Source organism: Castor canadensis, chromosome 3, assembly GCF_047511655.1.
Source record: "Castor canadensis chromosome 3, mCasCan1.hap1v2, whole genome shotgun sequence".
Taxonomy (NCBI): Eukaryota; Metazoa; Chordata; class Mammalia; order Rodentia; family Castoridae; genus Castor; species Castor canadensis.
The window spans coordinates 159274198-159288640 of record NC_133388.1 but is presented as its reverse complement, the minus strand read 5'-3'; the positions used below and the strand labels follow the sequence as shown (position 1 = coordinate 159288640).

Genomic DNA, 14443 nt, shown 5'->3' with positions numbered 1-14443 from the left:
TGATAATGTGTGAGCTAAGCCATGGTATTTCTGTTTTCTTCAGAGGAAGCATTTTATAATCAAGTGAACAATAACAATCAGATACTTTGGAGATATCAGTAAGTCTTTCCCATGGGCCACCCCAATGCTTCATAAATGGGTTTAGAAATAAAACAACTCTAGGGACAGGGACAGGATCCAGGAAGGGACTCAACACCATGTTCCTCCCCTTACCAAGGTTCACCTGGCAGGCTGAGTGCCCAATTTACCAGCAGCATGAGGATGTGATCTAGCAGCCACCTCATGGAAGATAAAATGGACCTTTCAGGGGGCAAACAGATATCTTTACAGTAATGGATACTGGATTAGATTTGCTTTTCCTACCCAACATGTCTCTGCCAGCATCATCAATCAGTGGGCCTCCATCAAGACATTACATATCCTTAGCCTGGTGTGGTGGCTTGCACCTGTAGTTCCAGCTACTTGAAGGGCTGAAACAGGAGGAGCAGAGTCCAGGAGTCAGAGACCAGCCTGGGTACACAGCGGACCTCTATCTGAGGAGGAGGAAGAAGAGACATCACCTCTTCACCACACACCACATTCCATATTGTATCTTATCAAAGAACTTACTTTATTGTAACAAGGAAACTGGTTAGTTTCTATGCAATTTACTGGTTGCCATTTACTCATTTATCCAGAAGCAGCCAAACCTATAGAATGGTTATACACAAAACACTCAATTATGGTAAGGTAAAATCAAGGTACTGTCATGTGGTTTGCAGTGTGTGCTCTGAATGTAACTAATAAATGGTGTAATCTCTCCCATGATGAGTTTACGCATATCTGGGTCTTGCTGTCCTGGCTTCTTGTCCATTTGTTGAACTGCAAAAATAAATTGCTTTCCTGCTTAACTGAGCTTGTTTCTGTTGCTTACAACACATCTCCAGACTAATACACAATGCTTGCCCTATTCCTGAATGCTCTCCTCCACAACCACCCGTCTTGCTTTATTCCTTTAGTCTGGTTAGATGACTAGCTTGATAATAACTGATGATACTGTGACTTTGAAGTTTTATATCTCAATGGTAGTAGTTAATCTTTTCACCTCCAAGGACTCCTCTTATCATTTTTCTTCCATATACCCATGTTTTGATTTTATCACAAAATTGCATTTACTGTCCATTTCTCCTTTGAGTAATCAGTGATATTTTTTGAGTGGCATGCATCTTCTTAATCTTGACATTAAGTAATAGTCAATGACAATGAAAATGATCATTTTAACTGCTTGGCAGTAAGGGCCAGTGCACTGAACCGATATCAATCAGATGAACTTGTTAGTATTGCATGTGCTTTAACAAGGAATGCAACCTGTCACTTTTAATTCTCATAGCAAGTAAAAAATCAGAAAGCACAATAAATGCAGTTGCCCACAGAGGTTTTGAAAACTTGAAGCAAAGATTTTAGTGAAGGAAAATAAAGGGACAGCCTTGTGATAATTTTGTCCTGCCACATTTACCCATCGGTATTCTTTCAAATCATTCTGAGACACTACAGACTAGCATCTAGAATAACATCTGCATGGCAAAAACCTTCCTGAAAGCATACACATTCCCAATGTTTTAGCACAAAGATTTTCAAACTTGCAAAAAATTGAATAGGACAATGAACACCTGTATACACTCCACCTAAATTCAGCAGTTTTTAACACTTGGCTGCATGTACTCTACCTACCTATTCATATACATTTTTATTTGTACCCATTTGAAAATAAATTTAAAACATTATGACACTTTTCCACTGAATACTTCTGCACAATCTCTTTAGAAAAAGGGCATTCTCTATGTAACTTCAAGTAACTTTTAAATAATAGAAGTAATTTTTTAATACAAGGGTCAGCAAGCTATGGCCCGTTGGCCAAGTCTGGCCAGCTGACTGATTCTGTAAATAAAGTTTTATTGGAACATGGCCATGTCATGGCAAGATCTCTTAGAGTAAGCAATCCTTTTTTTTAAAGTATTGTGAGGACAGGAAATTTGGTATTATATAACAAGAAGCACCTCAGGAAAGTCACAAGAGCTTTAATTTTTCTCTAAAATGGAGGTAATTGCTATTCTGATTATTTTGAAGGAAAGTGAATGCTAAAACACATAACAATCTAAGTATCCATCACAGGGATAAATGGTTAAAGAAATGGGACACACTATGGAATATTATTTTGCCATAAAAAATGAACTCCAGTCATTTGGGACAACATAGATTAACCTGAAGGACATTATGTTAAGTGAAATAGCCAGGTAGAGAAAGACAGATACTTCATGCTCATATAGAGATTATCTACAAATGTTGAACTCACAGAAGAGTAGAATGGTGGTTAACAAAGCCTAAGAGATGTTGATCAAAGGGTATATGGTTCAACAACAATGAGGAATATGATTTTGAAGTGGGGTTTCAACATGCTGCCCATGCTGGTCTTGAACTCAGCATTCTCCTGTCTCAGCCCTTTGAGAATCACAGGCACCTACCACTGTGCCCAGCAATAATGCATATTTCAAAATTGCTATGAGACTAAACTTTAAATGTTCTTACCACAAAAATGAAAAACATGTAAGATGATAAATACATTAAATAGCTTGATTTGATTATTCCACAATGTACACATATCGAAACATCACATTATACCCTATTATTGATGACTATCAATTAAAATTAAAACAACTTACAATTAAAAAACATAAACATCTTTTCTTCCTCCCACACACTGGTACTGAGGTTTGAACTCAGGGCCTCACCCTTGCTAGGCAGGCACTCTACTGAAGCCACTCCACCAGCCCCATGAAACATTTTTAAAAGCTTAGAAAGTATAGAACTCAATACAAATGTATAAGGGATCATTATTATTTAATTTATATTTATCTAATTGTTTTCTTCCTCAGTACTAGGGTTTGAATTCTTGACTTCAAGCTTGCTAGGCAAGTTCTCTACCATTTGTTCAGTAATGGATAAGGAGTCCTAGGAGATTTCTGGAGACATGCCGGGATTACAGAAGTCCTTAATCAGAAAGGGCTCAGAGCAGGAATGTACAAGACAAGACACATATCGAGAGGGCCAGAAGGCTGATGACCAACTGGGAAATTTTTATTTTTCTCATCAAGCTTTATACAAAAAAGGAAGAGACTTAAACATCAAAAACACTCTGACCTAGTTACAACCTGTTTTTGCCACCATGCCTTCTTATTGCCAGTGTCCTTGACTAAGTATAAACTTCTTTTCAGTCAAGGGAAACCATTTAGCGTTCCTTCCCACCATGATAGAGACATGGTGCACCTGCAGATTCTGACCTTGTCAGAATGTTGCTAAGTCACAGTGACCTTGTCAGACTGTGGCTTTTGGATCCCAACAGACATGTCTAGACTAAGAAGTAAAATTTTGAACAGAATCATTACTTAAAATTCTACTCTAAACTTACATAATTAGAACATTTAAATTATGGGTATGTGTGGAGGGGAGGGTTGCTGGGCATCAAACCCAGGGCCTTCCATAGGCAAGCCACTCTACCACTGAGCTATACCTCCAGGCTCTATAATGTTCCACTTTTTTAGTATTCTTATAATGCCTTCTTAGGAATGCTATTATTGCAGCCAAACTGTACTCTGATTGTGATCTTTTAGCTTTGCTTCTGCTCTTCTTTGACTAAAATGCATCTTCCCTTGATTTCAAAAATCTTGCGGAGAACCTGACTTCAAATCTCAGTCCTGACTTAACCTTTGATAAGTTAATTTCTTTTCTCTCGTTTTATCCTCTGTAAAATAAGGTTAATAATGCCCATGACATTACTGTAACCATAAATTAAGATTTGTGAACAGGAAGGTCTCACAAAAGTAAATTATTCTTACTATTTCTCTCCTTTAAGGCCTAAATTGATAGTAGATTTTTAAAGAACAGGCATCATGCCTTATATCTGTGTATTGTCAGTTCCTGGAGTGAAGCTGAATTTTTCAAATATACTTGTTAAATTGAATAAACATGTTATGCTCTTTGTTTGTCTTTCTACAGACAAGACTGCAAGGTTTCAGAAAGCATGTGAAATAACCAGCACCTAACACAGGACCTGCCATGTGGCAGTTTGTGGAATGAACAAATAGTATCTGAAACAATGATTTCTTACTTACACATGGCAATTAGATTTATACTGAGTGTGTTTTCATAGGTCTTGTTTTCTCTGTATGACTATTAGTTCCTGAGAGTGTAGTCCATGCAAATTGTTTGATGATAATGGAAAAAGAGTCATGGCTGAATGTCTAATAGGAACAGCAGACTCTTAACATTCCCAAACTGTACCCGAAGTGGATTGTAACAAAGTGTTTTTAAGTAGATAATTCAATTTTTTATAATAGTTTGAAAATCATGAATGAAGCAGATCGGAAAAGAAAAAAAGACACGATTAAAAGAGGGGGCTGGTGTTTTAACCTTTACCAGGTAGTAGTGTCACAACTACTTTAGGATTTTTTCTTTGAATTTAAATCACAGGACTATTTGTTAGCTGTAAAATTAGTAGAAGAGCTCACTGTTGATACAACTAGACAAATAAAGAGGAAATATCTGGATTTGGCCAATCTTAAGTAATTTATACATAAATGTTGAAGTAGTTTGATAATCTAACTCAACTGTTGGTTAAATTCACATCAGACCTAAATTACAGACCTGGATTCTGGTCCCACCTCTGACAGTACACTAGATAAGCAAACTTGGGAATAAAAAGGTTACTATCTCATAGTTTGTGACTGTTAAGTAAAATATGGGTAAATAATGTAGTAAAGTTTCTGGCACAGCATGCATGTTTTTTATTTTTTGTAGGTCAGGGTGGTGGTGCGAGGCTTCCTCCTCTCCCGTTCTTTTCTAGGGCAAAATAATAAGCAAATGGCTTACTAACTAGTCTGATTTTACTTTTTTTGTTTGTTTGTTTGTTTTTTTGGTGCTAGCGAGTGGGGTAGGAACTTTTAGTGCCTAATCTCTTCAGTAATCCACCACTGGACATTCATCCCAAGGTCCAAATTTTAAAGCGGGAAGATTTTTTTAAATGAGATCTACTCATCGCCTTTTTAGTGCAAATTCGGCTCACAAGTTGAACAGCAAGCCTAGGTGAATTTGCAAGTGACGCCACCGTTCTCCAAGGGACGGGCAATCTGGGCGACCGCAGGGGAGTGGATACAGCTGCTTCGACAAGCTGAGGGTGGTGCAGTAAATGCAGTGCACAGGGAGGACCGAGCCGCCTCCCCAACAGCCGCGCCTTCGGGCACAGATGAGCTCAACGACGCTGGGACTCAGCAGTCGGTCGTCGCTGCCCCTTCTCCCACCTCACTCTCAATCGGCTTCACCAACTCCCGCCCAGCTCGCCGCTTCTCGTTTTCTAAACCCTCAGCAGGCAGTATCAGAACAACATAACACAGAGAACCTCGAGCCCACAACAAACACACGCAAACCACCAGCTACTAAACTTACTGGCGGTACCCATGGTGACCGACAGCGGCCTTCCGCTTTTAGTCCCACCCCTTCCGCTGCAACGAGCTTCCGCTTCCGGTTCCGGTGTCCCGTCTCCGCCGTGAAGAGCTTTGCATTGTGGGAATTCTTTCCTTTCTCGCTCCCCGGCCATCTTGCCTGCTGCTGTGGGTGAGTGAGCTCCACCAGGCAGATGTTTAGGCAGTGTGGGAAAGCTTGCGGGTTGCCTTTTGGAACTCCGGACTGTTCTGTTCTCTCTTTTAGGTTGGGGGCCGTCCCGCACCTAAGGCAGGAAGATGGTGGCCGCAAAGAAGACGGTGAGTGAAGCAGGCCGGGGCCGGAAGCCGATTCACGTGGAGAGATGAGTCTCCGCCCGGGCGCGCAGATGAGAGCGCGTGGGGGAGACCGCATGCCCGCTAGCGATTGCGGGATCCCCAGGGGAACCCGCCATGTTCTCGGTGACTTCGGAGGTTTTATTGTGGGGCTCGGTTCCAGAAAGCCGGGTCTTTTTCTGCGATGGTTGCCAATAAGGTCTTCAAGTCTGTTCAATGTTTGCTTTATAGAAAAAGTCCCTGGAGTCGATCAACTCTAGGCTCCAGCTTGTTATGAAAAGTGGGAAGTATGTGCTGGGGTACAAGCAGACTCTGAAGATGATCAGACAGGGCAAAGCGAAGTTGGTCATCCTCGCCAACAACTGCCCGGCCTTGAGGTAATGGGAGGGACCCGTCCGCGCGTGTACATTCTAAGTGACCCGATGTCTAGGAGGGCAACCTGGCAATCTGGGCAGCAGGAACTCCCATTTTACGCAGAACTCGTTTTCAGAGAACACTTGAGAAATAGTTGTTTGGCCTTCGATTTGGTTCCCCACCTCGTCATGTGCTCTTCTGTACGCTTATCTTTAGGGAGTAATGTGTGACGGGGAACAAACACAGGACGTCTAAGTTCGAGGGAAGTGTAGACACAGCGTGCTTTTCCATGTGTTTTTGTGCCCTATTATTTTTGATTTTTACTTTTAGCTTTGAGATGCTTTAGAGGTACTTCATTTTATGTACTTGTATCGGTGTAGAAAAGCCATGGAAGAAACATTCATGCCGGGTACCATGGAATCACCTAGTTCCGCCCATGGTATCAGTTTTCTGAGCCTATGTTTGTTTTTAATTTGCTATTTTAAAATTGAACTTAGTATTGTAAATAAACTAAAGAAATTTGCAGAATATAAGCCTCTTGATTTTCGGGGGTAACGCATAACCTGTTGTATTTTTTGGCAGAATCTGGAATGTTTGGTATTTTTTCCAAACCATTCTTCAAGCTTTTTTGGGGGGGAGGGGTTAGGGGTCGTTCTCAAATGTGACTATGTAAGGGAGTTAATGTTAAAATGCAAGTTTGTTGTAGTGGAACTGGGATGGGGCCTGAGATGCACTTCTGACAGGAAGTACCCATTGTGGCACTGCTGCTGGTCTGTGGACCCACATGTTAAATGGCCAAGTTCTGGAGAACTCCTTTCATATTCTTAAAACTAGTTGATACCGAAGTGTTTTATGCATTAGGTAAATTACCATTCCCCATTTAGGTTTCAGGGCATCAGTTGGTGATGAAAATGACTTACCTTTTAAAGATAACTTGGGTTTGAGTTTTAGATCCTCCACTTACTATGTATGTGCCTCAGTTTGTTCATTAGAGAAAGATGGAGTACATAATACCTACATTACAGGTTGTTGTGGGAGATGGAACGTGTCTGATATTAATGCTAAGTTAATACTGATTTGCTTTCGTTTAATTTGCATCCTACCCTCTTCCATGAGCATAGGTACTATCTTAAACAGTAGATATTCAGTAGATACTTGCTGATAACCACATTACTTGCAAGAGATCCAAGTAAAGATGGGCTCTTTTTTTTATCAGTGGGTATGATAATATTGGATAATATTGTCTCTACTAGTAAGTGGTTTATTAATAGAAAGCCTCACCAACATTATAGCTATGAGAAGTAGTTAACAGTCTTGTCAGTCACTTTTTAAAATTTATCTTTTTTTTTTTTTGGTTTCTAAAGGAAATCTGAAATAGAATACTATGCTATGTTGGCCAAAACTGGAGTCCATCACTACAGTGGCAATAATATTGAATTGGGCACAGCATGTGGAAAATACTACAGAGTATGCACACTGGCTATCATTGATCCAGGTATGCAAGTGTTCCTTGTTAACGCAAATGGTCTTTGGCTCAAATTCAAATCATGAGGATTTTTATAAAACAGGGATATCCTATAGTTGCGTTTTGTAGAAAATTGATAAACAATGCTAGTACGTTATAATTGGTTTTGTTTCAAGTCTTTTTACTTTAAGATTATGACTGTCATTGATGAAGTACCCAAGATATGATGACTTTGGTAAAATATGAAGCTATGGGGGGAAATAATCCAGTGAAATAGTAGACGTAATCCTTACTTGCTGCCTAAGAACAGATAGGTAAAATTAGGTTATGTGGGAGTGCCTACAGAAACACATTATTTTATGTTTTAAACTTAGAATTTTTAGTTAACTCATAAAATACTGCGAATATTCTCGCTGTTCTGATTTTGTAATAATCAGGACAGGCTAAACATTCGCTATATTATGACCACGCATGTGTCCCCAGACCTAGTACTTTGACTAGGCCTGGTTTTATAAATGCTGGTGACAAACCAGATCTGATTTATTATATGATCATTTTGTGTGGTCATGTAATGGTTCAGATTCTAGGTTGTCTTTGGTCAACCTTAAAAGACAGTAATTAGCTGATGTAATAGCTTGCAGATAGCCAGTGCCAATGTGCAGACTTGTCTAAAGAATGTGTAACCTGCATAGAGAAACTTTGTGGCTATCAGTTGCCATTAAATGAATTGTAAAACCACTGTTTTTATTTTCTAGGTGATTCCGATATAATTAGAAGCATGCCAGAACAGACTGGAGAGAAGTAATGATGCAAATTTTTTCTTTAATAAAACTTGCCAGAGCTGGTTTTAAAAATACTGGATCCATTTTGGTTATTTTGTGTCTTTGTTTTGTCGTCCTCAGGATAGAACAGCTAGATACGGTGGCACAACTTTGGGTGAAGAATTGTACATCTCAGTTACCATTTTCTTGCTTTCCTAAAAAGAGTACTCTACATATCTGTTATCCAAAGTATGTGGGGCCAGAGGAGTTTTCAGAGTGGATTTTTTCCAGTATTGGAATATTTGCATATAGGATAGGACCTCAGTCTAAACACAATTCATCTGTGTTTTTATACATTTTGTGCACATAACCTGAAGGTAACTTTACAGAGTATTTTAAATCTGCATGGTGGGGTTTTTTGTTTCTGCTTTTTGGTACTTTTGACTCAGGATTTAAAATCTGGAATGGCGAAGGTGACATCAGTTGGCTGGGGTTAGCATCCCCAGATAGCTACAATGTGACTGAGGACTTTTGTCAATCCAAATATGAGGATAGACTGTTACAGAAAGTCCCTCATCCTTCCAAAAGCTGCTCAGCTCTGAAAGCGGGATGGCTTGACGTCATCCAGTCCACTTGGTAGGTGACAGCATTGCTTTTGTGTAAATTCCATAATGCAAAAGTTTTTAATCTTCTTGATATTTTTGTTTTGCTTTATTTTGAATGGTCAGCCATCACAGACCCTCCCTTTGTGTCTTCCAACTTGAGATGTATGAAGGCTTTTTTTCTCCCTGGAGTGGGTTGAAGTGTGAATGCAGCCAGGCCTTCTTGTATACTGACTTGTTCAATAAAAGTACACACCTTAAAAAATTAAAAAAAAAATTGTACATGGAGTGATTAGAGGTATGGAACTTGCCACTTGTGGCTTACCAGTGTTCAAAAAGTTTAATATTGGAGTATTTTCCATTTTAGATTTTGGGTTAGGGATGTTTGGATTTTTAAGACTTATTTTTGGTCGGGGGGTGGTACTGGAGTTCAAACTCAAGACCTCAAGCTTGTTAGACAGGTGCTCTACACTTGAGCCATGTCCCTAGTCCAAGATACTTTTCATAATTCTTGTCTCAGGATACTATTTGCATTTTGTATTTGAGTATGTTTGAGAGGCACTGAGGTTAAATGGCCAGATTTGCAGTTTGCTGAAGCTGAGTAGCAAAAGGGTGAAGTGAAGTGTTTCCATCCTAAATACTATCATAGGCTAAGAAAAGATCTATTAAACTTAGTAGAAAAGACTCTTTCCTGAGGAGGTGCAGTGTTTGGAGTAAATGACTGACCAAGGATATGCTCAGATCTTCAGTAAATGTTAAGTGTCAGATTGCCTAGGTATGTTTTATGTCATTTAGTTCTCAAAGATGTGAGATGTTGAGATTTTGGGCAACTGCGTATCACATCTCCCAAAAGTAAGTCCCGTGGGACTCTTTTTTCCTAAGTAGATTAATAACTTTTTGGAACATTGAGAAGAATTAATTTTGGGGAAAATACTTAGTTACTGGTTTATCGAGTTGAATGGTGCTGGTATGGTACATATGCTGTGTGAGTGGAGCTTTTTGAGGGAGGTTACCAAAGGCAGAAGATCAATCTCCCACTTCTCCCTGTCCTTTCAACTACTCGGACAATCTTGTAGATGAATGAGATGCAGGAAATGATAGTTTTCTATACATTATACAGAAAGTTTAAGCACTTAATGAAGTTGGAGTGAGGAGTATCTCCTAATAGCTACCTAACATCTATGCGGGGATTCCCATATTGATAGGTGAGACGGTTTCTTTCAAGGTAACATCTCATGGTTTTAGTGTTACTAAAGGTTGTGGATATACTTTGGAATCTGGCTTTAGCAATTTTGGTTCAGTTAAATTCTATTTAATTTGGGAGCACTATTAACATTTTGTGGTGGGATAATTCTTCAGGAGGGCTGTGGATGCTGTAGCATGTTTCTATTTCTGGTTTTCCTTCTATGTCATTGAAACAATGTCCAGGTGTCACTCCCACATTTTGAAAATAGCATGTCTCCTGGTCAAGAGTTACATGAAAATGTTCAATGTTCTAAGGTGTTCATGATTATATGTTCAGACTGGTGTGCTCAAAATTTTAAAATATTTGAAATCTATCTTTGATAAGAATTGCTTGGTCTGACTTGCTTTGTATAGTTGTCTGTTCCTATAATTGAAAATGTTTCAGTCTCTTGGTAAGGAAGTTTATGTTCTTACCTCCGTAGCCAGTTTTCCCACAGTGCACTTTTCTCATGGTTTGAGTTAATTTTGGAATACTTTCCCTCCAGGTTAACTAGTTCCAGTTTAATTTCTTAAGTACAGTGACCTGAAGAATACAAAATTACAGAATACTAGCGTACCATTTCTTTGCAGTGTTTTTATGGCACGATTTATTGCAGGCATTTTGAGTCACAGCTCTTTTTTAAATTATGCTTTCTAGGGCCTTTTAGGTTGTGACAATATGCTATACTATTATTTAGCTTTTACTTTTATATGTACTTTTTGTCCTGTCACTGTTATTTCTGCTAATGAAGAATTCAAAATTCAGAGAAAAGGAGTTTAAAGCCAGTAGATAGAAAATACACCTCTATCTGGCCTGGGATAGCTGTAATAAAGTATGACTAAGGTTGCTGTTAGAAAAATGCCACTGGCCAGGAGGATCTGGGAAAGTATAAAGGGGCACTTTAAAATGTTCTTTTCTGATTATAGTGAAAGTAATGTGCTGATGTGTAGGGAATTGTAGGAAATTTACAGCCAATTAAATTTGCCCCATACCTCTACTGATCCTCTGGTAGGTGTGGAGTCCCAAAACAGATGTTGGATATCGTGGAGTTTGTCGGTTGCATTTGGTATGGGATTGTGCTAGGAGCAAAGGGCATATAAAGAAGAAAGCAAATTTAGGCTGGTGGTGAATGGAGTCAGCTGTGTGGTCCAGAAGATGGTCTTCTGTTCCACTGAACAGTTTTCCTTTTGATCCGCCCTCACAACCAGTAGCTGCCCTTCCACTTGATGCGTGGGGGCAGGAAACCTATGCTGGTTCTGAGGATAAGCCCAGCATTCTCTTCCAAACTAGGTTAGGTGCCTCACTAAGCTAAGATCCTAGCAGATGGGGACTTGGCATTTTCAACTTTGTGTCACTTATCAAAAATTAGAGTAAGGTCTTCTAAAGCTTAACTCCTTTTTAAACTTGTGGCTATCTAGCCCATAGCTTTTTATTGGCAATAGTGGGGTATGAACTCAGGGTCTTGTACTTCATAGGCAGGTGCTCACCACTTGAAATGTGCCTCCAGCCCATATTTTTCAAATATGGTGTTACTTTTTACCTGGTCCACCTTGGGCTGTGATCTTCCTACCTATGCCTCCTTCCTAGCTAGAATTACAGGTGTGAATTATCACTCCTGGCTTGTTAGTTGAGATGGGGTCTTGCTTTTGCCCAGGCTGGTCTAAAACTGCATTCCTCCTGATCTCTGCCTCCTGAGTAGCTTGGATTGCAAGCATGAGCCACCACACCCAGACCTTGTTGAGAATTTTTTAATCTTCACCTTAATAGTTTTTCAACATCTTGTGTATTTACAATTATTTGCTACCTCCTGTCTGTTTCAAAAAGTTAATTTAGGAAAAGGAATCTGCTAAAGTACAGCAGCGAAAGCAAAGAATTCATTGTCTTTCACTCAGCATACATTTAAGTATGAACACCATCTCTACATGAGATACTTTGGCTAGTGAAGATGGAATAGCTAATATTGAGCATTTAAAATGTTTAGCTCCTTTTACTAAGTGTTGACAACCCAACAGGACAGGACTATTAGCTCCCTTTTACAGATGACATCAAGGCATTGGAAAGGTCATATTGATGCAGGTGGAATGCAAAATCCTTACACTGATGAATGCAGGTGAGAAAAACAAGGAGAATGGGAAAAAATCATATTCTAGACAGTCTTCAAGTTAAATATCTTGTTTTGGTAGGGAGCCTTTCATTCCTATGAAGTGTTCTCCAAGCAGGAGAAATGTACTTAGAACTTAAAAAAAGGCAAGTGAGGGAAGGTCTTGAGCCACTAGAGGGAGACAGAGCACAACAAAGTGAAGTAGACCTGAGCCATCTGGAAGCAATGCCTGATTGGGTTGTTACACCTCCAGTTTGTATCAACCCAAATCAACACTACTTTCTAATGAGAACCTGTGTTTTCATGGTCAAGTGCAGTACTCAAATATGAATACAAACTCAAGGGCTTATACTTGGAAAGTGATTTTCAGGTAAGGTTGAGGAGTAGGAAATGTTCCTCCTCTATCACTACCCTTGGGAGGACGTTGATGAAATCACTTTTCTTGAAATATTTCAACATAGGCTTATTCAAGGTGTTTTGCATGCAAAACATTTTGACTCTCAAATACAGTGGCTTCCATGGAAAACATCATTTTGTCTATCTGGTTTTTGCAGCTGCCACTTACAGTGTTGCTATAAGTGCCTTCTTGAACTAATATAAAGTCCCTTTTGACTATATTCCCACTTTATTTTCTGCATTTGGTGTATATCTTTGTAGAACATTGCTTACATTTAGTATACATGTTAATGTATCTTTGGACAGCTAGTGATGTTTGTGTGAGTGTTTTAATTTACAGAAATGGTGTGCTAATTGTCATTGGCATAAATTAGATCTTTGTTTTTGAGTTTTACTATTCATTTGTGTGGGTCTGGGGAATTCCTGTAAATGTATTTCTGTGGCATGGACCATACACCACAGTATGTCAATTGCCCAACGTGCTGCTTTTACAAACTTTAGACACATTCTTCTGCAGGCCTTGTATGCATGTGCTAAATCATCTAGTTAGATACCTTAAGTGCATTTGCTATAGTTACAGGGTTATGTGCATTTTCATTTTATTAGTGAAGGCAGATTTATTCTCCTAAAAGACTGCAATTTTCACTCTCCTAGCAGTGTACAAGAACCTGTATTTCCACATCCTCCCTATCAAACGTTCACTTTTGCCAAGCTGCTGGGCTATAAAAAAATGGTGTTTTAGCCTGCCTTTTCCTGATTACCAGCAAGATTAAACATTTTTCTCATGTATATTGGCCATTTTCGTGTGTATATATCTTGCATATAAAGTTAAACTAACTGGGTGCAGCGGCTCCCTTCTTGGCAAAGATTGGGAGGATCACAGTTCAACACCAGCTCAGGCAAAAAGTTAGTGAAACCATTTGACCTTGAGTTCCAACCCCAAAACTGCCAATGATAATAATAAAGTTAAACTAAGACCAGGCATGGCGACACACCTGCTATCCCAGCACTTGGGAGGCTGAGGCAGGAGGATCAAGAGTTCGATAATGAGACTCATCTCAAATAATAAACTAAGATTTTATACGGTGAATTTTAATACTGTATAAAATTAAATGTTATACAGGTACATATGTCTTAAGATTTTATGCATACGTCCATATACATATATCAAGGTAAAGTTCAATACAAAAAAAATAGCATTCTCTATAGCCAGTGTTCTACAGAAGTAAGACTGCAAATCATTTCATAGTCAAATGAGATTGCAACACTAAGGCAGGACAAAGCAGAAGCAAATCATCCACAGTACATTACAAAGTGCTGTGCGTAGCTTATTTATTCTCGATTTAACAATAGCCTGAGCTTTGTAGCTGTGCCCTGCCTTTGTTGTAATCCTTGATACAATGATGTACAAATACGTAGAATTTTTCTAGTCTTCATCTGTACCTTAGACGATTTTCCAAGGCTTCCATTCTCTGTGTCATTTCTTCTAGTAGATCACAGATTAAGGAAGGAGTCTGAATTGCTTGCTTTTAAATTTGCATTCAAATACAACTTGATATAACTACTAAAAGTTTGTTCTGAAATATAAAAGGGTTTGGGTTTTTTTTTTTTTTTAATTTCTTTCAAGTATTTTTAAACTGGCTTAGAAGTTTATAGTAACTCATTTAACATTCTGTCAAGACAAATTCTGTTCAGGTTAAGTTCACTTTTAAAAGCATCAAAGGCAGATAAG

The 14443-nt window shown here is 39.0% G+C and overlaps 2 protein-coding genes and 1 non-coding gene across 14 annotated transcripts in view; 2 read left to right on the top strand and 1 right to left on the bottom strand.

Moving 5' to 3' along the window:
* Positions 1 to 5540: 5540 nt before the first annotated feature.
* Rpl30 (ribosomal protein L30) lies at positions 5541 to 8482 on the top strand. The gene is made up of 5 exons (XM_020177518.2): positions 5541 to 5646; positions 5740 to 5792; positions 6039 to 6184; positions 7526 to 7656; positions 8382 to 8482. The coding sequence occupies exons 2-5, from the start codon at positions 5772 to 5774 to the stop codon at positions 8429 to 8431; spliced, it is 348 nt and encodes a 115-aa protein (XP_020033107.1). The 5' UTR covers positions 5541 to 5646; positions 5740 to 5771; the 3' UTR covers positions 8432 to 8482.
* LOC141422093 (small nucleolar RNA SNORA72) lies at positions 8025 to 8156 on the top strand. The gene has a single exon (XR_012446745.1). It is a non-coding gene; the product is annotated as a small nucleolar RNA SNORA72 (small nucleolar RNA).
* Positions 8483 to 13782: 5300 nt separating the features above from the next.
* The window catches only part of Matn2 (matrilin 2), a 132616-nt gene continuing 131955 nt past the window's right edge, over positions 13783 to 14443 (bottom strand). For all 12 annotated transcript variants that reach the window (XM_074068892.1, XM_074068883.1, XM_074068885.1 and 9 more), the window contains one exon: positions 13783 to 14200. In XM_074068892.1, the coding sequence (XP_073924993.1) occupies positions 14145 to 14200 (56 nt within the window). In that variant the 3' untranslated portion in view covers positions 13783 to 14144. The remainder of the gene's footprint in view (positions 14201 to 14443) is intronic.